General features: G+C 49.4%; 1 protein-coding gene across 12 annotated transcripts in view; it reads left to right on the plus strand.

Annotated features, from left to right (window-relative positions):
• Nucleotides 1-22531, plus strand: part of ZHX2 (zinc fingers and homeoboxes 2) — a 173568-nt gene that overhangs the window by 140781 nt on the left and 10256 nt on the right. For 11 of the 12 annotated variants that reach the window (XM_067017431.1, XM_059042795.2, XM_059042794.2 and 8 more), the window contains one exon: nucleotides 15295-18041. In XM_067017431.1, the coding sequence (XP_066873532.1) occupies nucleotides 15521-18037 (2517 nt within the window). In that variant the 5' untranslated portion in view covers nucleotides 15295-15520 and the 3' untranslated portion in view covers nucleotides 18038-18041. Of the gene's footprint in view, nucleotides 1-2464; nucleotides 2576-15294; nucleotides 18042-22531 lie in introns of those variants that run through there. The other variant, XM_067017438.1, reaches the window with a different exon arrangement.

The raw sequence follows: 22531 nt of genomic DNA on the forward strand, positions 1-22531 counted from the left end.
CGCTAACATCCTGAGATTCTTTCTTAAGGGAAAGAGAATGGTGCGGAAGGATAGCCAACATGACAAGGATGAGAGGACGGTGCAAACGGGCGTGTCACCTAGCATGTCTACCGTGGCAGGGCAAGACGAAGGATTGCCGTCTTAGAAAGAAATGGTGGCAGCGAGGAGGTTGGCCTGAAACCGTGTCGGTCAGGACGTTTTCAGTCATAGGTGCCAGAAAGCGCCATCAAACTGGCGTACGCAAACTGCCCAAAGGGGAGGCCCACGCGTGTGTCAGATTCAGGCGTGGCGACATACAGAGGGAGGGGATGCGGACTCTGCATCTCTCAGCTCAGCTGGTTCCGACCACTCCACTCGGGTCCTCAGGCCCCTCCTTAAATCACTCAGTCTCGTGGGGGTGGGGGGGGACACGATGTACTGAGTGGTCAGGACCAAGTCACATGCCCACTGCTGGAGGATCCACAGGGGCCGAGAGTGCCCTGCCCAGAGGAGGAAGGGCTGCCGGACGGGCGGTGCCTGCCACGGCTCGGTGAAGCCCAGAGGCCAGGCCAGGATGCAGGGAGTCACTGCAGCTGCTGGGAGAAGCCAGGAGGGGGCACCCTGCCTGGCGCGGAGGAAGGAGGGATGGGGAGCCATTGTGCAGGCAAAGTCGGGAGGGCCTGGGACATGGTTACCTGTGGGGTGGGGGGGGGGGGGGGCAAGAGGACTCGGTTCCCGGCCCGAATGACTCAGAGGATTGCGATGCTTTTATTTGGAATGAGGAGCATTACGGAGAGATCGGGTCTGGGACATGGGCGGGGAGCTTGGTTCTCCATGTGTTCAAGCTGAGGCTCCCGGGGAGGATCAGAGATGCAGCGAAGCGACACTCAGAAGAGGCTCCAAGACCAAATTTCCCCTTCAGAGCCGCCTTCCAGGTGGGGGTGACGGCGCAGAGTCTGTTCAACTGAGTGGGAGTGGATCGTGCATGTTTTGTGTGTGTTGAACTCATGTATTATTTTCCTCGGTTTTCATGAATCATCTTGGTCTTGTTCAAAACATCGTGTCTCGGTGGAGAGTGGCTGTTCCAGCGCTTGTCCGGGTACAAGTCCATGCAGTCTGTCCTCACCGTCAGCTAGAGGTGGGAGAGGAAGGTCTGGGGCTTCGCAAAGAGGAGCCGGGGCTAGAAAGGCTCGTTTGGTAGATGTCTGTCTGCCAGGGTGAGTTTAGCGCTTTGGGATGGAGGACACCCTCAAGGACAGTGGAGAGGAGCGGGAGGAGAAGGAGCCCAGGGCGTGCAGACGACCGCAGAAAATGGATGAGGAAGCAAAGTAGGAGCTGCCAGGAAGAGAACAAGGGGCACCAGCCAGGGGAGCCAAGAGGAGGCGACTTAAGGAAGGCAGTTTGCCCCACAGAGTCAGTGATGCGGGATATAGTTGGGACTTTAAGAGTTTAAAAGCGTCGACAGGGCAAGGAGGACAGAATGCACAGAGGTGAGGGATGTAACAGGAGGGGCGGGCAACAGTCATCTCGAACTTCCTTTGAGACGCCTGATGGTTACGTGATTTTAACAGCAGCTACCCTCCCTATGTTGCCAGCTCAGAGCTTATCGTATTGGGGGCCCGGAGGCAAACACTGTGCTCAGAGAGCTCACTGGATACTCTCGGCACCCCTTCGACGTGGGTACCATTTTCATCCTCAGATTGCCGATGGAAAGGCTGAGGCTTCGGAGGATGGGGGTAACTTGTCCAGGCTCACACGCCAGTGAGTGGTGGCGCCAGACCCGCAAGGCCAGTCTCTGTCACTCGGGAGCCTCTGCCCTAGAAAGCAAGCGTTGCATAATAATGTGTAGTCGATGGTGGAACTGAGCAGCTTTGGGAACTTTGATGTTGCTTTTCATGTTTGTTTTGCTTTGTCTACTTTTTTAGGGAAATGGCAAAACTGAGGTGCTCATAACCCAGAGGGAAGGGGATCCAGTGACGGGAGATAAGAGTTGAGGGAGCCGATGAGTGCTGGGCTCCCTGCGGAGCAGAGGGCAGGCCTCGAGGCCAGGTGGACGGGTTACCTGGTAACAGGGAGGCCCGCTACCTCCTCCGACGTAGAGAGAAAAGAGACGAGTGTGGAGATGGGGAAGAAAGTGACCTTGATCTTCTCAGCAACATAGAAAGCAAAATCTTCTACTAAAACAGAGAGGGAAAGCTGGGAGAATTAAAAATATTGGCACAGTTGCCATAGAAATGTCTATGGGTATGAACAAAAGATGAGTAAAAAGATGTCGGAGCAGCATGACTGAGGTGAGATGAGCGGGTATAAACCCACGGCACCTGGCACGGCGGTTGGCAGCGGAGGGGCTGCAGGGGGAAAAGGTCCGGATGCTCCCAGCGGGCCTGAGAAGGAGGAGGGGCAGAACGGTGGCTCTAAACCTCACTTTGTCAAGCCCCTCACCACTAATACCAGCTCACTCATTAAAGTCACCCTTCTAGGGAACCGGATCGTGCCGGCTTTAAAGGGTCTCATTCAGTGCAGTCCTGCAGGTAGAGATACACCCATTTCACAGACTCAAGCACTGAGGCTGGCAACGGTGAACGCGCGTGCTACGGTTGGTGTTCTCCAGGCTGTGTGGGGGTTCAGGACCTGGGCTGTGGGCATCCCAGCTGTGGCCAGAGAAGGGCGGACTGCTGTTAGTAAGTGGCAGAGCCAGGATTCAAGCCGGGAGGCCTGGTTCCAGCCTGTGGCCCCTTCCACCCACCACGTGGGCGCTAGTGGTGGCGACTGAGGGGGAGAAGGACAGCCAGAGGCCACGTCCTCACCTCAGCCGAAAGAGTCTGAGCTCTGGAATTCATTGCTTTGAGTAAAAGTAAATTCTGGGCCCCAGGCTCGCAGGGGCCCAGAGTGGATCTGCCTTCTCGGGCGTGGCTGGCTTTCTTTGTCCCTGCGTACTCACTACCCCACCTCAAGTCACCACTCCTACCCGCTGCTAGCAGGACACCAGCCTCCTCTCAGAGCTCTGTGTCACCTAAATGCATGGTGACGCTAACGTCACCATTTCATTTCATGAATTTCATTTCATCCGCTGAAAATTTTGGGCTGGAAGAGACCACGCAAGCTTTCTTCCACCTAATAAGAGAGCATCTCGGAGTAGCAAGTTGAAAAAGACATTACAATTCAATTAAAAGCTTACTCTTTTGAACACTCCCAGTGGGGAAGAGCCACTCAGAATTTGTGAGAAACCTAATTTATAGACCCAGTGTCGGGAAATGGAATTGTTAACAATTAGCAACTGTGTGTTACGGGGACCCAGCAGTGTGGGTGTAGAGCCAACGATGATCGGGGCTCCACCCTCCTCAGCAAGCCAGTTAACCTCTCTGAGCCTCAGTTTCCTTATCTGTGAAATGGAGAGCATCACCATCTGTTGGGGTTGTGGGAATGATAAAGATTATGCATGAAAATGGCATCTTGTGGCTACATTATCCTGCCTACATTTGACCAGATCAGCAAACCCTTCTTTACTTTAAAAAAAAAAAAAGTCTGCGAAACTGAGCAATAAAAGTTAAGCACAAACACAGATAACGGGAAACAGCTTCTTAAAGCTCACCTCCCCAGCCACCGACTCTGCTGCTACGTACCCTGTTGTTTCTAAAGATGTCTTATACCCCATGATCGAGCGCCCTGTATTCTGTGTTCTTTTCTCTTCCAGCATCGTTACTTTGTACAATTCTTCCCCCATTTCTGCATCATCCTCGGAACCGTCATTCCCCGGGGAGCATATGCTAATTTACCCGGGTCCAGCACAGAACACGGCGAGGAATATGCCCCACCTTCACGGCGCAGGCTTGGCCTGAGCCCGACCACTTCTGAATCAGGAGAGGCCAACTGATGGCTTCTGGCCGAGGCCACTGAACTCGGCTGCCCATCAGTCGTGGTGGCTGCTTGTTAAAAATGCAGATTCCTGGGCCTGCTCCTGGATGCTTGCAATTAATAAGTCTGGACTGGGGCTCAGGAATGGGCATTTTTACAAAGCACCCCAGGGGGCATCTGATGGTTTGGGGGCCACCCTATAGGCCCACCCCCAAAATTCAAGTAAGCTGGGGAGAAATCAGTAAAGCTCAGGAATTAACTCAGGGTCACCAGTGACACTTCAAAAGCCTCTCCCACTTAACAGCTGGGACAAATGGAGACAAGGATGGAGACAGATGAGAGAGCTGGGAGCTTAGGGCAAAACCCAGGCTCCCTGCATCCCGTTCCTTTCTCCACCTATCTCCCCGCCACCATCACTATCACAACATACCTGCCCATCAGAATTCCTTCTTCTGGGGTGCATTGCAGCGAGGACAGTGTTGTGACTTTAAAACATAAAAGAACAATCACACACACACAAAAGATCTACCCTTGATGAACTGCAGCAGAATCTGTTAACAGCTCTGTCAGAAGACCCAGCAAAGCTAAAAGCATCCTTCTGGGCTTTGATGTCTTGACAAGATGCTTCCTTTGAAAGTTCAGAGACAGTCCCGTTATTTCCTCTGACAGCCCCAGTGAAAAGCTCTGAAATCAGAAGTGGCATCCCGCCAGAGGCTGAAGGTGTGATTCCCTGAGAGTGGCACGTGTGCCCGCCTCCCTCCTCCCAGCCGAGGGCCCCAGGCTCCTCCACTAACTCCGACCTCTGACCCCCCTCGGGCTGGAGACCCCGGCCACAGGGGGCCTCTGCAGTCTGACCCTTCACCTCCCCCAGAGCCTCCCTAGGGAGGTCAAGGCCTGGACATTTCCCTCACCTGACAGCCAGGCTATGTGCAAGCCACCTTGCAAAGAGTTTCCAGGGGCTGATTTGACAGTTGGACCCATTTCTCCTCCCCCTGGGGGCCACAGGTCACTCCCAGGAAAGGTCAGGAAATGCTTGTGCCCTGTGTCTGGAAATGAGCAGAGTGGGGAGGAGGGAGACCAAGGGGGTGACAGCGGGAAGGGGCTCACCTGGAGAGCCTCACGGAGCCCTCTGCCCCGAGCGTGCACCCATGCGGTGTCACCCTTACCTAGGAGTTTGTTAGAAATGCAGAATGTCAGTCCCACCCCAGACTTACTGAATCCAAATCTGTCCTTTAACACGATCACTGGGTGATTTGTCTACACTTAAAGAGCTGTATCCCAACTCTACTGCTCCAGGCTGTGTGACCATGGCCACGCTCCTTAACCTCTCTGAGCTTCAGTGTCTACATAGGGTTTTTGAGAAATGAAACACTTAGCACTCGGCACATACTAAGCTTTCAGTGAATGTTCGCCGTCGTTTTTATCGGGAAAATGATTCAGGGAGAATCCGTTTTGCCACATCTAAACCCAAAGTACCCAGCCACTCCCTGGTGGAGAAGGAAGTCCAAACTGAATGGGAGATAGTTCCAAATACAAAGTGAAGAGCCCTCAACATCTACTTAAAGAGCAAACCTAAAGACTGGAGAGAGGGATGTCTCCTAGCAGCCTGGGCCCTGACTATTGAACTTGAGGTTAAAGATGATTATTCATCTGTTTGGCTTGGGGATTACCTTCATTACTGTGCCTTCTTTTCCTGCCATCCCCACCCCCCAAACTTATCTCCCAGACCCTGCTGCTTCCATGATCCTGCCTAAAAGGCCTTGCCACGCCTTCACCAGCAGAATGAAATCCTACCTCCTTAGCATGGCATTCAAGGCCCTTCACAATCTAGCCCAACCTGACTTGTCAGCCACCTCTGGGCTGCCCTCACGCCTGCCCTTTAGCCTCAGTCTTTGTCATTTCTCTGACATTTCCTTGCTGTTGCTGTGTCCTCTGCCTGGCAGTACTCTGTTCCTCTACTTGGAGTCACTCCCCTTCTCTCTACCCAGCAGGATCCAACTCCGCCTTTGGAGCCCTGTTTACCCAGGGAGACTGTGCCGTGTGCAGAGAAAATGGCTGCAGCTTGAGTGGACTTTGTTTAAATCCCACCTCTGCCACGAACTAGTCATGTGACCTTGGGCAAGGCAATTATCCTCCCTGGCCTGGGTTCTCTCTTCCATCAATTGAGGCTAATGACCACTGCTTTGCAGGGTTGTTATGAGGGTTCATCAACAAAGTAGGGAAAATTTCAATTAATCTTAGTCAAGGCCATTTTCTTTTAAGAAGAAAGTTACCTCCCCTGTGAAGCCTTTAGCATCCTTTTCCCACCTGTCCTACACAATTAAATTCAGCCTCCTCTGTGTTTCATAAACTCTTTCTCCTTCTTGTCTCTGCAATGTCTGAATGCTCCGGTGAGGCTTTCTCACAGAAGGAGTCCCTGACCTCCCTGCTTAAGATCACAGGCCTCCCCATACTACCCAAAGCAATCTACAGATTTAATGCGCTCCCTATCAAATTACCCATGGCATTTTGCACAGTACTAGAACAAATAATCCTAAAATTTATATGGAACGACAAAAGACCCAGAATTGCCAAAGCAATCCTGAGGAGAAAGAACAAAGCAGGAGGCATAACCCTCCCAGACTTCATACTACAAAGCTACAGTAATCAAAACAGCATGGTAGTGGCACTAAAACAGACACAGGGATCAATGGAACAGAATAGAAAACCCAGAAGTAAGCCCACATACCTATGTTCAATTAATCTTTGACAAAGGAGGCAAGAATATAGAACGAAGAAAAAACCATCTCTTCAGCAAGCGGTGTTGGGAAATTTGGACAGCCTCATGCAAATCAATGAAGTTAGAACACACCCTCCTACCATACACAAAAATAAATTCAAAATGGCTTAAAGACTTAAATATAAGATATGACAGAGACTTCCCTGGTGGTCTAGTGGTTAAGACTTCGCCTTCCAATGCAGGGGGTGCAGGTTCAACCCCTGGTTGGGGAGCTAAGATCCCACATGCCTTGCTGCCAAAACACCAAAACATAAAACAGAAGCAATATTCAATAAAGACTTAAAAAAAAAAAAAGACATGACAGGGACTTCCCTGGTGGTCCAGTGGTTGAGACTCCATGCTCCCAATGCAGGAGGCCCGTGTTCAATCCCTGGGCAAGGAACCAGATCCCACATACTGTAACCAAGAGTTCATATGCCACAACTAAGATCCCGCATGCCTCAACTTAGAGCCCGCATGCTGCAGTGAAGATCCAGCGTGCCACAACTAAAAGATCCCACACGCCGCAACAAAGATCCCACGTGCCGCAACTGAAAAAGATCCTGTGTGCCACAACAAAGGTCGCACACATGGTAATGAAGATCCCAAATGCTGCAACTAAGACTTGGCTCAGCCAAAGAAATAAATAAATATAAAAGTTTTTTTTAAAAAAGACATGACACCATAAAACTCTGAGAAGAGAACATAGGCAAGACATTTTCTGACATAAATCTTATCAATGTTTTCTTAGGTCAGTCTCCCAAGGCAATAGAAATAAAAGCAAAAATAAACAAGTGGGACATCATCAAACTTATAAGCTTCCGCACAGCAAAGGAAACCATAAACAAAACAAAAAGACAACCTAAAGACTGAGAGAAAATATTTGCAAATGATGCAACCAACAAGGGCTTAATTTCCAAAATATACAAACAGCTCATACAAATCCATATTGAGAAGACACACAACCCAATTGAAAAATGGGCAGAAATATGGGGATATATGTATATGTATGGCTGATAACTTTGTTATAAAGCAGAAACTAACACACCATTGTAAAGCAATTAAACTCCAATAAAGATGTCTAAAAAAATAATTTAAAAAATTAAATTTTTTTTAAAAAGAAAAATGGGCAGAAGACCTAAATAGACATTTCTCCAAAAAAGACGTACAGATGGCCAACAGGCACATGAAAAGATGCTTAACATCACTAATTATTAGAGAAATGTACATCAAAACTACAATGAGGTACCACCTCACATCAGTCAGAATGGCCATCATCAAAATGTCTACAAATAACAAAATCTGGAGAGGGTGTGGAGAAAAGGGAACCCTCCTACACTGTTGGTGAGAATATAAGTTGGTGCAGCCACTATGAAAAACAGTATGAATGTTCCTCAAAAAACTAAAAGTAGAGTTGCCATATGATCCTGCAATCCCACTCCTGGGCATGTATCTAGAGAAAACCATAATTTGAAAAGATACATGCACCCCAATATTCATTGCAGCATTATTCACAATAGCCAAGACATGGAAGCAACCTAAATGTCCATTGACAGATGAATGGATAAAGAAGATGTGGTACATATATACAATGGAATACTACTCAGCCATGAAAAAGAATGAAATAATGCCATTATCAGCTACATGGATGGACCTAGAGATTATCATACTAAGTGAAATAAGTCAGAAAGAGAAAGACAAATACCATATTATATCGCTTATGTGTGGAATCTAAAATATGACACAAATGAACTTATCTAGGAAACAGAAACAGACTCACAGATGTAGAGAACAGACTTATGGTCGCCAAGGGGGAGGGGGCATGCAGGAGGGATGGATTGGGAGTTTGGGATTAGCAGATGCAAACTATTATATATAGAATGGATAAACAACAAGGTCCTACTGTATAGCACAGGGAATTATATTCAATATCCTGTGATAAACCATAATGGAAAAGAACATATATATATATATATATATATATATATATACACACACACACACAGACACACACACACACAACTGAATCACTTTGCTGTACAGTAGAAAGTAACACAACATTGTAAATCAACTACACTTCGATAAGACAAAATAATCATAGGTCACCCCACTTCCCACCCCATCCTCTTCGCTGCTTGACTTTTCTCCTTTGTGCTTATCAGTGTCGGCTTTTGCTTGTTTATTCATGTGAATGTGAGCTCCGCAGGAGCAGAGATTCCTGTCTGCTCACTCCTGCATCCTCAGCACCTACAAATGCGTCTGGCACTCATAGGCTCTCAGACAGGATTTGAAGACTGCACGTGAAAATCACTGTGTGCCATCGAGGGGTATTCACATGGCCCTGCCCTGCCCAGCTGTGAAGGGCTAAATTGTGTCCCCACCCAAATTCATATATTGGAATCCCAACCCTCAGAATGTGGCTATATTTGGAGATAAAGTTTTTAAAGCGGGGATTAAGTCACCTTAAATGAAGTCCTCAGCGTGGGCACTAGTCCAGTCTGACCGGTGTCCTCGTAAGAAGAGGAGATTAGAGATAGGCACACACGAAAGGGAGAACATGTGAGGACACGGTGAGAAGGGGTCCATCTGCAACCAAGGGGAGAGGCTTCAGAAGAAACGAACCCTGCAGACATCTTGGTCCCGGACTTCTAGCCTCCAGAACCGTGAGAAATAAATTTCTGTGGTTTAAGCCGCCCAGTCTGTGCACTTTGTAATGGCGGCCTGAGCTAACTAATACACCAGCTGTGAACTCCTTGAGGACAAGAACCATGGTTTCTTCATCTTTGTATGCCCCGTATCCACAGGGTTCTGGCCCAAACCCATACTCAGTAAACAGGGTTCTAATCGAATTGCATTCCACTCACAACAGGAAGAGTGACTACTGAAGAAGCACCAAGTGGTGAAGGGAGAGCCCTGCACAGACATCCAGGAATGAGTTGTTCATAACTGTCTCTACAGGCTGGCCATTTTCCTTATATATTATCTATTCCAAGGTGGTGTCATTTCTCACTCATTGGGGCTTCTTTGTGGCACATAATAAATACCATAGTGGATAAAAGGAAAATCCAGTCAATCGGAGCTTCCCTGGTGGCGCAGTGGTTAAGAAACCGCCTGCCAATGCAGGGGACAACGGGTTCAAGCCCTGGTCCGGGAAGATCCCACATGCCGCGGAACAGCTAAGCCCGTGCACCACAACTACTGAGCCTGCACTCTAGAGCCCATGAGCCACAACTACAGAGCCCGCGAGCCCCAACTACTGAAGCCCATGCGCCTAGGGCCCGTGCTCCGCAACAAGAGAAGCCACCGCAATGAGAAGTCCGTGCACCACAATGAAGAGTAGCCCCCGCTCGCCACAACTAGAGAAAGCCCGTGCATGGCAACAAAGACCCAACACAGCCAAAAATAAATAAATGTATAAAATAAAAAATCCAGTCAATCGCAAAAACAGGCAAAGGAAGCAAGAGTCTGTACTTAGTGTTTGGGCTCCTCCATGTAACATGTACGTGGGATGCTCTTAGTCGTCCTGTGAGGGGTGGGATTCAAGACAGAAAGAGGCGTGATGGAGAAGAGTCATAGAGGAAGGAAACTTCTCACCTCTCCTCTCCTTCTGGGCACCAGGATCTTAAACACAGTGGTGTTTAGCTCTAATCTGCTCGGGCCACGCCCCCCAAGGGCAGGGGTTGCCTCTGAGGCTCCCCACCTGCCGCGGGGCCCTCAGCACAGTGGCTGGAGCAGCCTGGGGACCACTCGGTGCTGCTTTGAAGTGGAGTCTTTTCAGGTCGGCACAGAACGTGCCTGCACGCAGTTCAGACCCGCTGGGAAACCGGCCCAGGGCGAGGCCTGCGACATGGAGCCGGTCTGCTGGGACACTCACCACCCGCCATGGAAGGGACTGTGTCGGAGTTTTCACGTGCATTTTATTCATGCATTCATTTTGTTTTTTTTTTATTTTTTGCTAACTTGTTCAAGTGCACACCTGAACCTGAAGACTTGGCCAGAAATATGCAGCCTTCACGCCGGCGAGTAGCAGGCCTCGTGGCGCTGGTCCCCTCACTGGTGGCTCACAGGCTTTCAGAAAGACAGATGCCAAGTCTCTACTGCTCTGCAGACACTCGCCCCCTTGCTGTGCTCGGATTATTCTTCCAAGGGCAGTGGTTCTTGCAGCTTCACTGGGAGGACCTTGGGAGAGGAATTCTTCAAAGGCTCACTGTTTTCTGAGCCCTCCCCACCCTTCTCTTTCCTTCCTTTATCTTCCCTTCTTTTTAATCTGCTGTGGTTTGCATCCCTGATTGTCAAATACGTTTTAGAAGATACCGTCTATTCCGAACCACAGTTCTTAGAATATCCAAAAACTTTTAGGATATTTCACCACAAATCTGGCTCATTTCTTGGCCTCACTTGTCAACAGATTTAAATAATTCTAGATAAAGGAGTTTCTGTGAAAAAAGTCTCTTCTCTCCTCTGCACCTATTCCTGCGCAATTTCTTTGTTCTGCAAAAGAAAAGTCATCTTCTGCTCCCTTTCTTTTAAAAATCACAATTCAGGGCTTCCCTGGTGGCGCAGTGGTTGAGAGTCCGCCTGCCGATGCAGGGGACGCGGATTCGTGCCCCGGTCCGGGAAGACCCCACGTGCCGCGGAGCGGCTGGGCCCGTGAGCCATGGCCGCTGAGCCTGCGCGTCCGGAGCCTGTGCTCCGCAAAGGGAGAGGCCGCAGCAGCGAGAGGCCCGCGTACCGCAAAAAAATTAATTAATTAATTAAAAATAAATAAATGGAGTATAACTTTTAAAAACTGTGAATACCTGTAATTTATATAATATGAGACACCAACCATACTTCGATTTTTTAAAAACCTTTAGAGATTAAAAAATAACATTTAAGTGCTTTTCAGTACCAAAATGAATTTCAAACCATAAATAAAGCCCGTCAGGAAGCAGAAAGAAAACCCCTGGTCTGCTCTGGAGAGGAAGTAAGCAGGAGGCCTGTGGGAGGCTTCCAGACGGGAGATGGAAGTGGTCCGATACTGGGTTTATTTTTGAAGACAGAGTCAACAGGATCGCCGATGGACTCATTTGGGGGTGAGGCAAAGAGGCTTTTGGCCTGAGTGTGCCGTAGAGATGGAGATGAAGAGCTGTAGACATGGTGGGTGGGGGCGGGGCAGGACCCATGTTTGAGGGGGGAAAATCAAGAGTCTGATGTTCAGCCAAACATGTCAACTTGGGTGTTGTCAGCAAAACGACACAGCTCTCCTCTGCTCTGCTGTGCCCATCTCCTGTCCTCACCGATGCCCCTAGGGACCCTCACCCACTGCTGATGAAATTGCCCGGCATCACTTTGTTATGAAGCAGAAACGAACACACACTTGTAAAGCAATTATACTGCAAAAAAAGATGTTAAAAAAATAAAAAAGGAATTGCCTAGCATTGAAATGCCTCAGAGTGGCCGTTTCTGGGTTCCCAGGGGAGGGGTGCCCCTCCCCCGAGTCCTGCACAGGTTTGTCACCTGACCCCCTACGCAGATAAGTGGGGCCTCAAGTCCCCGAGGGTTGCTCTTGAAAATAAGTTCGTTAATTCTGCCTTGAGCCCTCTCTTCAGTGGAACTCAAACCTAGGCCAGTGGGAGGGACGGGAGAGGATATGCTATCTCCTCCATCCCCTTTCCCCCGGATGTCATGTCGGCTACCCCTGTTTCCAAACACACGATGAAAGGCCATCCTCTATGGAAGCCCGTGCATTTAGATACTCAGCGTGGTCCAGTCCATCACTTGCCCCGTTGGGGTTCTGTTAACATAACCTACCTTATAATAAGCAAACTGTTCCTGTACTCCTAAATTAATATTTGTTTAATTCAATTCCAATCCACATTCTAACAGAATTTTATTTTGCAGATGACTCTGATTCATGAGAACTGATTTACATTAATAGGTGATCAGAATAACCCAGAATTATTTGGCAAAAGAAGAATGAGAAAGAGAATCTCACTCTACCGGATGTTAAAACATGCTCTAATCTACAAAAAAAAATTTAAGTGAAGCGTAAGTGTAAGGGTCAAGAGCTAGATAAGAGGTACAGAACAGATAATCCAGAGACACCCTAGTATATAGAAAAATTTAATGTATGGCCAAGGTAGCTTCACAAATTAGTGAGAAATAAATAACACTATACATGCTATTGAGATAATTGATAACTTTCAAGAAAAATGGTTAGAATTGTATCTCACAGCTTACCCCAAGATCAGTTCGCTTCAAGTCCAGACAAGTTACATGTAAAAAATAAAGCCAAAACACTCTAAGAAAACATAGAATAATAGGTCTCAGCTATCAAAGCAGGGAATCACCTTCTAAATGTAAAATCACAATGAAAGAAACCATAAGAGAAAAAGATTGATAAATTTGCCATCTAAAAATAAAAAATTTCTACCTGTAAAACATGAAAAAAATACCATATGCAAAGCTAAAAGGTAAATGACAAACTGGAAAATTTGTGCAACAAATATAGAAAGGTACTAATGTTTTTAATATAGAGAGAACTCATAAATTAATAATAAAACCACTGGGCATCACAATATAAAAATGACATAGGGACTTTCCTGGTGGGCCAGTGGGTAAGACCATGTGCTCCCAATGCAGGGGGCCCAGGTTCGATCCTTGGTCGGGGAACTAGATCCTGCATGCATGCTGCAACTAAGAAGTCCGCATGCCACAACTAAAGATCCCACATGCCACAACTAAGACCTGGCACAGCCAAAATAAATAAATAAATAATTTTTTAAAGTAATAATAAAGTATGTTTTTTTTTTAATGGCATAGGGCTTCCCTGGTGGCGCAGTGGTTGAGAGTCTGCCTGCCAGTGTGGGGGACGTGGGTTTGGGCCCTGGTCCGGGAGAATCCCGCATGCTGTGGAGCAGCTGGGCCCGTGGGCCACAGCTGCTGGGCCCGCGCATCTGGAGCTTGTGCGCCGCAACAGGCGGGGCCGCACACCGCGGTGGGGGGTGGCCCCTGTTCGCCGCAACGGCGGGGGCCCACACGCAGAGCCGAGGACCCAACACAGCCAAAAATAAATAAATAAATAAAATTTTAAAAAAGCAAAAGCCCCGTGTTTAAAAAAATTAAAATAAAATAAAATAAAATGGTATAAATCCACAATTCACAAAATAATACAAATGGCAAGTGAATCTTTGAAAACTGTTCACCCTTATAAGCAATCAAGAGAAGCACCAAGGCTTCCCTGGTGGCACAGTGGGTTAAGAATCTGCCTGCCGATGCAGGAGACACAGGTTCGAGCCCTGGTCTGGGAAGATCCCACATGCCGCGGAGCAACTAAGCCCGTGAGCCACAGCTGCTGAGCCTGTGCTCTAGAGGCCGTGAGCCACAACTACTGAAGCCCGTGTGCCACAACTACTGAAGCCCACGCTCCTGGAGCCTGTGCCCCACAACAGGGGAGGCCACCGCAATGAGAAGCCCGTGCACCACAACGAAGAGTAGCCCCCACTTGCCGCAACTAGAAAAAGCCGGCACGCGGCAACAAGGACCCAACGCAGCCAAAATAAAATAAATAAAATTTATTTTTAAAACAAAAGACAGTTTTCCCATATCTAATTGGCCAGGCTTTTTAATGGTAATATTTCATGTAAGCTAAGTGGTGAGCCGGGCACTCATTCACTGCCGGCGAAAAGGCCAAATGATGCAAAAACTTGGCCGTATGAATCAAGAGAATGTACAATGTTGACCTCCTTTGACCCAGTGCTTTTACTTCAGAAATAAGGACTAAGGGTATTGACTACAATTTTGTTGAGAAGAGCCAAAAGTTAGGAATACATGTCCAACAAAAGTCCAATGGCTAAATACATGATGTCTGGTATATCCCACAATGTAATGTCACACGGCCTTTTTTTTTTTTTTTTTTTTTTTTGGTGGTACGCGGGGCCTCTTCCGCCGTGGAGCACAGGCTCCGGACGCGCAGGCTCAGAGGCCATGGCTCACGGGCCCAGCCGCTCCGCGGCATGTGGGATCCTCCCAGACCGGGGCACGAACCCGCGTCCCCTGCATCGGCAGGCGGACTCGCAACCACTGCGCCACCAGGGAAGTCCCACGGTCGTTTTTTAATCATGCTTTCGCTCAAAGTTTGTGAAAATGGGAAATGTTCAAGTGAAATGAAGGAACTACGATATTTGGGGTGATGCTTTTCTTTTTTATACTTTGATGACTTTTCTGGATTTTCTATAGTGATTTTACCTTTATGATAATAAACGAAACATTCATATCCATTTTCTAACTCCTATATCAATTCCACTTGCCAGCCGTAGGCAAGCATCTTGCTTCTGATGTACCATCCATAAAAGCGGCTTGCGAACCCAGCCAGCACTTCACTGCAAGGTTCCCTCCAGCACCCTACCCACCACTTCATAAGATCTCAGTGCCCTTGTTGCTTTTCTGTATCCCTTGGTCTCTAAACATGAATGAGTGACCTGCATCCTCATTTGCTTGCTTTGGGCCTGTTCCCACTGACCGGAATTCCCAGAGAATGGAAGAGAAGAAGAATGTGATCTTCCATTTTTAGGAGTACCCACTCCCACACCATCTGTGCGCACCTGGGTATTTGCTTTGGGTGCCAGTTGGGATGGGTCACGGGAGCAACTCAGAAAGAAATGCTAGTTTCTTTTGCCTCGTGAGGAAACACTGACACTCTCTTTGTTCTTGTCCCACAGATATGATGCTGCCTCCTATGTTTAGCCATTGGGACAGTTACAATCTTCTGCACTGAAATCATTCTGGAAACTCAAGCACCAGACTTCAGCGTTCAAGTGAAACCAAAGCCATTGGAGCGGGGCATAAAAGCCAAAAGCCTTTTATCTTAGTAGTTCCAAAAATTTTACTGCCCCTGCCCTACCCGCCCCCATCCCCAAAATAAGCCATTGCACACAGACAGACAGCATGGCGAGCAAACGAAAATCCACAACCCCATGCATGGTTCGGACATCACAAGTAGTGGAACAAGACGTGCCCGAGGAAGGAGACAGGGCCAAAGAGAAAGGAATCGGCACGCCACAGCCCGAAGTGGCCAAGGACCCTTGGGCAGCAGAACCTGAAAACTCTTCCAAAGAAAATGAAGTGATAGAGGTGAAATCCACAGGGGAGAATCAATCCAAAAAACTCCAAGGTGGTTATGAATGCAAATACTGCCCCTACTCCACGCAGAACCTGAACGAGTTCACGGAGCACGTGGACATGCAGCACCCCAACGTGATTCTCAACCCGCTCTACGTGTGTGCCGAATGTAACTTCACAACCAAAAAGTACGACTCCTTGTCTGACCACAACTCCAAGTTCCACCCCGGGGAGACCAACTTCAAGCTGAAGCTCATCAAGCGCAATAATCAGACCGTCTTAGAGCAGTCGATCGACGCCACCAGCCACATCACGTCCATCACCACCAGCGGCCCCGGAGGCGGGGACAATGACCCCGGGATCTCGGTGAGTAAAACCCCCATCATGAAGCCAGGGAAACCGAAAGCCGATGCCAAGAAGGTGCCCAAGAAGCCAGAGGAGGCCGCCCCCGAGAACCACGTGGAAGGGACCACCCGCCTGGTGACAGACGCGGCTGAGATCCTCTCACGACTCGGGGGCGTGGAGCTCCTCCAGGACACCTTAGGACACGTTATGCCTTCTGTCCAGCTCCCACCAAATATCAACCTTGTCCCCAAGGTCCCCGTGCCGCTGAACACTACCAAATACAACTCTGCCCTGGACACCAACGCCACCATGATCAACTCCTTCAACAAGTTCCCTTACCCAACGCAGGCTGAGCTGTCCTGGCTCACAGCTGCTTCCAAACACCCAGAAGAGCACATCAGAATCTGGTTTGCCACCCAGCGCTTAAAGCATGGCATCAGCTGGTCCCCGGAGGAGGTGGAGGAGGCCCGGAAGAAGATGTTTAATGGCACCATCCAGTCAGTCCCCCCAACGATCACTGTGCTGCCCGCCCAGTTGGCCCCCACAAAGATGTCACAGCCCATCCTCCAGACGGCGCTCCCGTGCCAGATCCTCGGCCAGACCAGCCTCGTGCTGACCCAGGTGACCAGCGGGCCAACGACCGTCTCTTGTTCCCCCATCACACTCGCCGTGGCCGGAGTGACCAACCACGGCCAGAAGAGACCTCTAGTGACGCCCCAAGCTGCCCCCGAGCCCAAGCGCCCTCACGTCGCTCAAGTGCCAGAGCCTCCGCCCAAGGTGGCCAACCCCTCGCTGACCCCAGCCGGCGACCGCAAGAAGACAAAGGAGCAGATCGCGCACCTCAAGGCGAGCTTCCTGCAGAGCCAGTTCCCCGACGACGCGGAGGTCTACCGGCTCATCGAGGTGACCGGCCTCGCCAGGAGTGAGATCAAGAAGTGGTTCAGCGACCACCGCTATCGGTGTCAAAGGGGCATCGTCCACATCACCAGCGAATCCCTTGCCAAAGACCAGCTGGCCATCGCGGCTTCCCGGCACGGCCGCACTTGCCACGCGTACCCAGACTTTGCCCCGCAGAAGTTCAAAGAGAAAACCCAAGGTCAGGTGAAAATCCTGGAAGACAGCTTTCTGAAAAGCTCTTTCCCGACCCAAGCAGAACTGGACAGGCTAAGAGTGGAGACCAAGCTGAGCAGGAGAGAGATCGACTCCTGGTTCTCGGAGAGGCGGAAGCTTCGGGACAGCATGGAACAGGCCGTCCTGGATTCCATGGGGTCCAGCAAGAAAGGCCCAGACTCGGTGGCCCCCAATGGTGCTCTGTCTCGACTCGACCAGTTCTCCGGTGCCCAGGTGCCCAGTTCTTTGCCCAGCCCTTCACCAGCAATTACAAAAAATCAAGAACAGGTTCATCTCCTGAGGGGCACGTTTGCAAGAACCCAGTGGCCAACCCCCCAGGAGTACGACCAGCTGGCGGCCAAGACCGGCCTGGTCCGAACTGAAATCGTGCGTTGGTTCAAGGAGAACAGATGCTTGCTAAAAACTGGAACCTTAAAGTGGCTGGAACAGTACCAGCAGCAGCGCGTGGCGGATGATCACGGCTACGGCGCCCTGTCCAGGAAGGCGGCAAAAGCCGTCGTCACCGAGAGCTCGGAGAACGGGAGCGAGGGCGGTCCGCGGTATCACAAGGACCCCAGAAAGCTCTGCGAAGAGGACCTGGAGAAGCTGGGCCCCAGGATGAAAGCGGGCGGCGAGCAAGCAAGAGACGGTTTGCCGGCAAAGCCCTCGGAGGCCACCTCGGACAGATCAGAGGGCAACAGTCGGGACGGCCAGGGCAGCGACGGCAACGAGGAGTCGGGCATCGTGGATTGGGTGGAGGTGACGGTCGGAGAGGACGACGCCGTCTCAGACAGGTCGGACAGCTGGAGTCAGACGGCAACAGAAGGCGTGGCGGAACCGGCTGACTCGGACTCCGACAGCGTCCCTGCTGAGGCCAGCCAGGCCTAGACAGGTAATGCCACCTGTCCCCCGGGAGCCAGGGCAGGAGGCTGGGTTTCTTCCTTTCTGTTGCCAGAGTCGATACAGTTGTCGGGTACGGGGATATTGACACAGATCATGGGTTCTTCTTTCAAGCTCTTTTAAGACAAAGGAAGAAGAATAGGTGTTGCTAGGTTTTATGTTTTTATTTGCAAGGCAGTGCTGATAGGTGACAGCATCGCTGCCTGTGGCCTTTGGGGGTCCGTCCATTCTAAAGTCTAGTAACAAGGTAACGCAACACAAGGCCTGTTTTGTGTTCACTGGTGTAAGAAACAAACATGAAAGGATATGTCTTTTCCTTTTTCTTTTTCTTTTCTTTTTGGATTTTTTTTAAGGACTAAGTGTCTACGTTTACTGAATAAAAACTTGGGATTGTTTCCTTTAACCTGAAAGGGTTTGAAAGTACCTGGTATGTACCTCGCCGCGGCTAAAGGAAGGTGCGCCCGTGTGTGTCTCATTAAGTAACCCTGCTTGTTGCTGCGCTGATGGGGTCCCCAGAGCCCCTTCAAATCTGGAAGCGACCGGTGTAAATTAGGTCTGTGGAGCCACAGACGCCTGGGAAGGGAGGTTACCATGGTCACCAACGGCCACGTCATCCACCAAACGGGACGTGCCACCCAAGCCCTTGGTGTTTGCGCTTCACCAGAGGTCTGTGCGAATCAGGGCCTGAAGCATGGCAGCTTTCTTGATGGTAAGTTTAGAAAAGGGGGCGGGGTGGGGGGGATGGTAGAGAGAGCGATACAGGAGGGAAAGGTCTACCTTGGCCAAAGCCGAAGTCTTCCAAGGGCAGCTTAGAACCAGGAGGGAGACGCACGATTTACAATCTGGCCGGCTTGGCTTCTCCAGAGGCCACTTAAAAGGCAATGGAAGCCCCGCGCCACCACCATGTCATCTTTAAACATAGTGAGAGGTAAAAACCTCTAGAATGATTGATAAGGTCCCCAAGGGAGCCCTGGAAATTACCATACCTTTTTACTTATGAACTCGGACAACTTTGGCCAGCCATGTCCCTCATTAATGCATTTATTCAGTAATCAGATGAGGCACGTGGCAAATAAATAAAGTCCTCTAGAAACCTTACTTTAGCTGGTTCCATCAGCTATTAAAAGAGCAATTCAATGAGCAGCCAATCACAGAATGCCATCAAGTCTTTCTCCTCCACCTTTGCAGGAGGAAGTGGTAATGGGTTGCGGGTGAGGAAGGTGAGCTAGTGACAGGAGGAGTTAAAGGGCATTACGCGTCGCACCCACCACCCACCTCCACCTGGCTACAACGGTTTCATCCTCCTCTGGACATTTTCCTGCTTCTTATAAGAATCTACCACGGACTACCCTGGCAGTCCAGTGGTTAAGACTTCGATCCCTGGTTGGCGAGCTGAGATCCCACATGCCTCACTGGCCAAAAAAACAAAACGTAAAACAGAAGCAATTTGTAACAAATTCAATTTAAAAAAAAAAAGACCCTACCAAACCAGCCCATATCCCCCTTGTTGAAATGAAGGAGCTATTTTTTTTTTTTTTTTGGTCCAATCAGATTCTGCCTGAAAGCTCCTAGTTTGCCTCGTCTTCCATCCCAGATTTTTCTGATGCGTAAACATAAGTCTACGTGATTGCTTTTTCCACCTACCACACAGTAGACAGTTGGGTTCAATTCAATTCAACAAATACGTCCTGAGCGCCTACTGTGTGCGGGCGAATGTGCTAGGCACTAGAGGGCAGGATGAAGAAGATCGAGTCCTCCTTCACCTGGAGCTCAGTCAGACCAACAAGAGGGGGGAAATTGCTCTTTCCTTTATTCGCCAGGGTGCTCCGTGGCATGATGGAGACGTGCACGCAGGAGAGGCCCCCAGGCTGGGAGTCAGGGAAGGCTTCCTGGAGGAAGGGACAGCTGACTCAGGAGCTAGCCAAGTGCACAGACAAGGAAAAGAGTGTTTCAAATGGAAGGAAGAGCCAAGCAAGGGTCCAGAGACAAGAAAAGGAATGGTGCAGCTGAGGAACCAAAAGAGGTTTGGCATAGCCAGAAAGTTGAGTTTGGGATTCAGCAAACAATGAGAAGAGGCAAAGTCAAAGAAAACCTGATGGCTTTCCACAGCAGGCAAAAGTTATTCTGAACCAGTTGTGTTGGCTCAATTTGGATATAAGGATGCTAACTGTTCCTGTGTCCAGAGTGAGCTCTGGATGCACATCGCTGAGTGGGAGGTATCTAGGGATGGCAGCCCCCCAGAAGCCCCCAAGGCCACCTGTCCCCATCTTTTCTCTCCCAAACTATACCAACACCAACAGTTGACAGCGCCCATCTGAGTTGGTTGCCACTGTGCTTGACCCCCACCTGAGGCCCAAGAGAAGGAGAAGGGGGAAGAAATGCTGAAACCATAAAGAGAAGCTTTGGGAAGGAAGGGAGGAGGGAAGGAAGGAAGGAGGGAGGGAGGGAGGGAAGGAGAGAAGGAAGGAAGGAGGGAGGGAGGGAGGGAGGGAGGAAGGAAGGAAGGAGGGAGGGAGGGAGGGAGGGAGGGAGGGAAGGAGGGAAGGAAGGAAGGAAGGAGGGAAGGAAGGAAGGAAGGAAAGATGGAAAGATGCAAGGCCTCCTGAGTTCAGAGGCTGAGCTGGGCGCTGTGGCCACAGATGGTCTCAATCAATTCTCCTAGCGGCCCTGAGAGGTAAGCTTCTCTATATTTTTATAAAACCAGAAACTGAGACTCATAAACCAAGGAACTTATCCATATCCTCCCAGCCAGCACCTCGGTTTCACTCCGGAGCCTTCACTCTTCCTAATGCCGTGTCTGCCTCTTTATTTCTAACAGAAATTCCCCATTTCTGATTGATAGCACCTCCCAGCCCTGGCCTGCTCCCGTGGCGGCAGATACCTAGGGTTTGTAGAGTTGACTTTTGAATTAGCATCATATAATTCAGAGATGTAGGAACTAGTCAAGTCCCCCCCAAAAAAAACAGGAACACCCAGGAACCGCTTTTTTATGTTTATTTATGGTGAACGCCACAAGTGCGTGCTAGAAAACATTCCTAAACGATATGCTAAGATCTACTCAACACCTGTGACATCCGATATCCCTAATGGGCCTCCTGATATTTTTCAGGTGCCACTGAATTGAGAAAGGGGCCACCGTCTGTGCCGGTGGCGGCAGCCAAAAGTTCTCCCAAGTCCCGACAGAGGCACCCCTTCAAGGAAGCTTCCAAGCTCGAGGGAAAAAAAACCTCTCCAAATACTTCACAGCTTTCATGAACCAAACACATGGGTCTCTTGAAACTCATAAATATTCAGTGATGTCTTTATTTAAACACATATGTATTTAGGAACCTGCAGTTGAGTTGCAATTGCCACACATATAATAATCCTGGGAATGATGCATGGTTTTGATTTCATGAAAGGTGTTATGTGATGCACATATGAGAGAGAGAGAGTGAGAAAAAACTTGGGTAAGCAGCTGGGCGCTGACTCTAGGATGGGATTTCCTCTGCGGGAGTGAAGCGTACCCACCCCGGCCAATTCCTCTGGCTGAAGCTTGGCAAGGCTCAGGACGGTATTTGAATGTCCAGGCTCACCCTGGCCCTGAGATTAGACACAAAGATAAGGAATCCTTCCCAAGCCTTGAATTGGGACATCTTGACTCAGTCTCTGGGTCCAAACAATTATCGAGCCATCCGCTGAGAGATCTGTCCTGGTAAGAGGCCAAAAAATAAACTCCTCCTTTCCTAAAAATGAGTCAGAATACTTGCGCCAGAGAATGTCAGACATATGCCTTGATGGTTGGCCAGACGGAATTGCCCGGCTCTGCTACCACGAAGACTTTCCATTTATTTGTATATGCCATGTGCTCAGCATTCTTCCCAGCACATCTGTTAAGTCATTTACACTTCACGACAACCTTCTGAGAGAGGTACGGCTCTTTCCCCATTTTACAGAGGGCCAAACGGGGGCTCAGAGATGCTTGCCCTGCGTTCCCCAGCTAGTGGCCGGTGCAGACTGGAGGCCCCCTCTCATCTGTCAGGTCACTGCCTGACCCAACCACCGTGTCCCACCACCTTGCCAACAGTGGCACCACCATCACTGCCCAGGCTGGACCAACAGGACACGGTCATTTCTTAATTCTATGTGGAGTGGGAGCTAATACACAACTATTCACTACTTCGCTGCCTCCTGATTTCTGACAATTTCCATCTCCTGAGAATTAGGGATGGCTTTGGGGAAGAGGTAAATCTGTGAAATGTCAGGAAAAAAAATATTTTCCAGAGTTCAGCTTGCTTAAAATATTCAAGGCTGCCAACAATGGATCCTGGCTACAATTTAGGATCCAGGATAGGTATACCCCCGTCATCTGCTCAGATTAGCCATCCAAATACAGACTTGTGAATGCATGGATGGATAAATGAAAATGTTGTAATTAACTATTTCCCTGTCTCTCCCCTGTCAGACCCTTAAAGGCAGGCACCATAGGCCATTAATCTCTGA

The sequence above is a fragment of the Kogia breviceps genome, chromosome 17, assembly GCF_026419965.1.
Source record: "Kogia breviceps isolate mKogBre1 chromosome 17, mKogBre1 haplotype 1, whole genome shotgun sequence".
Lineage (NCBI taxonomy): Eukaryota > Metazoa > Chordata > Mammalia > Artiodactyla > Physeteridae > Kogia > Kogia breviceps.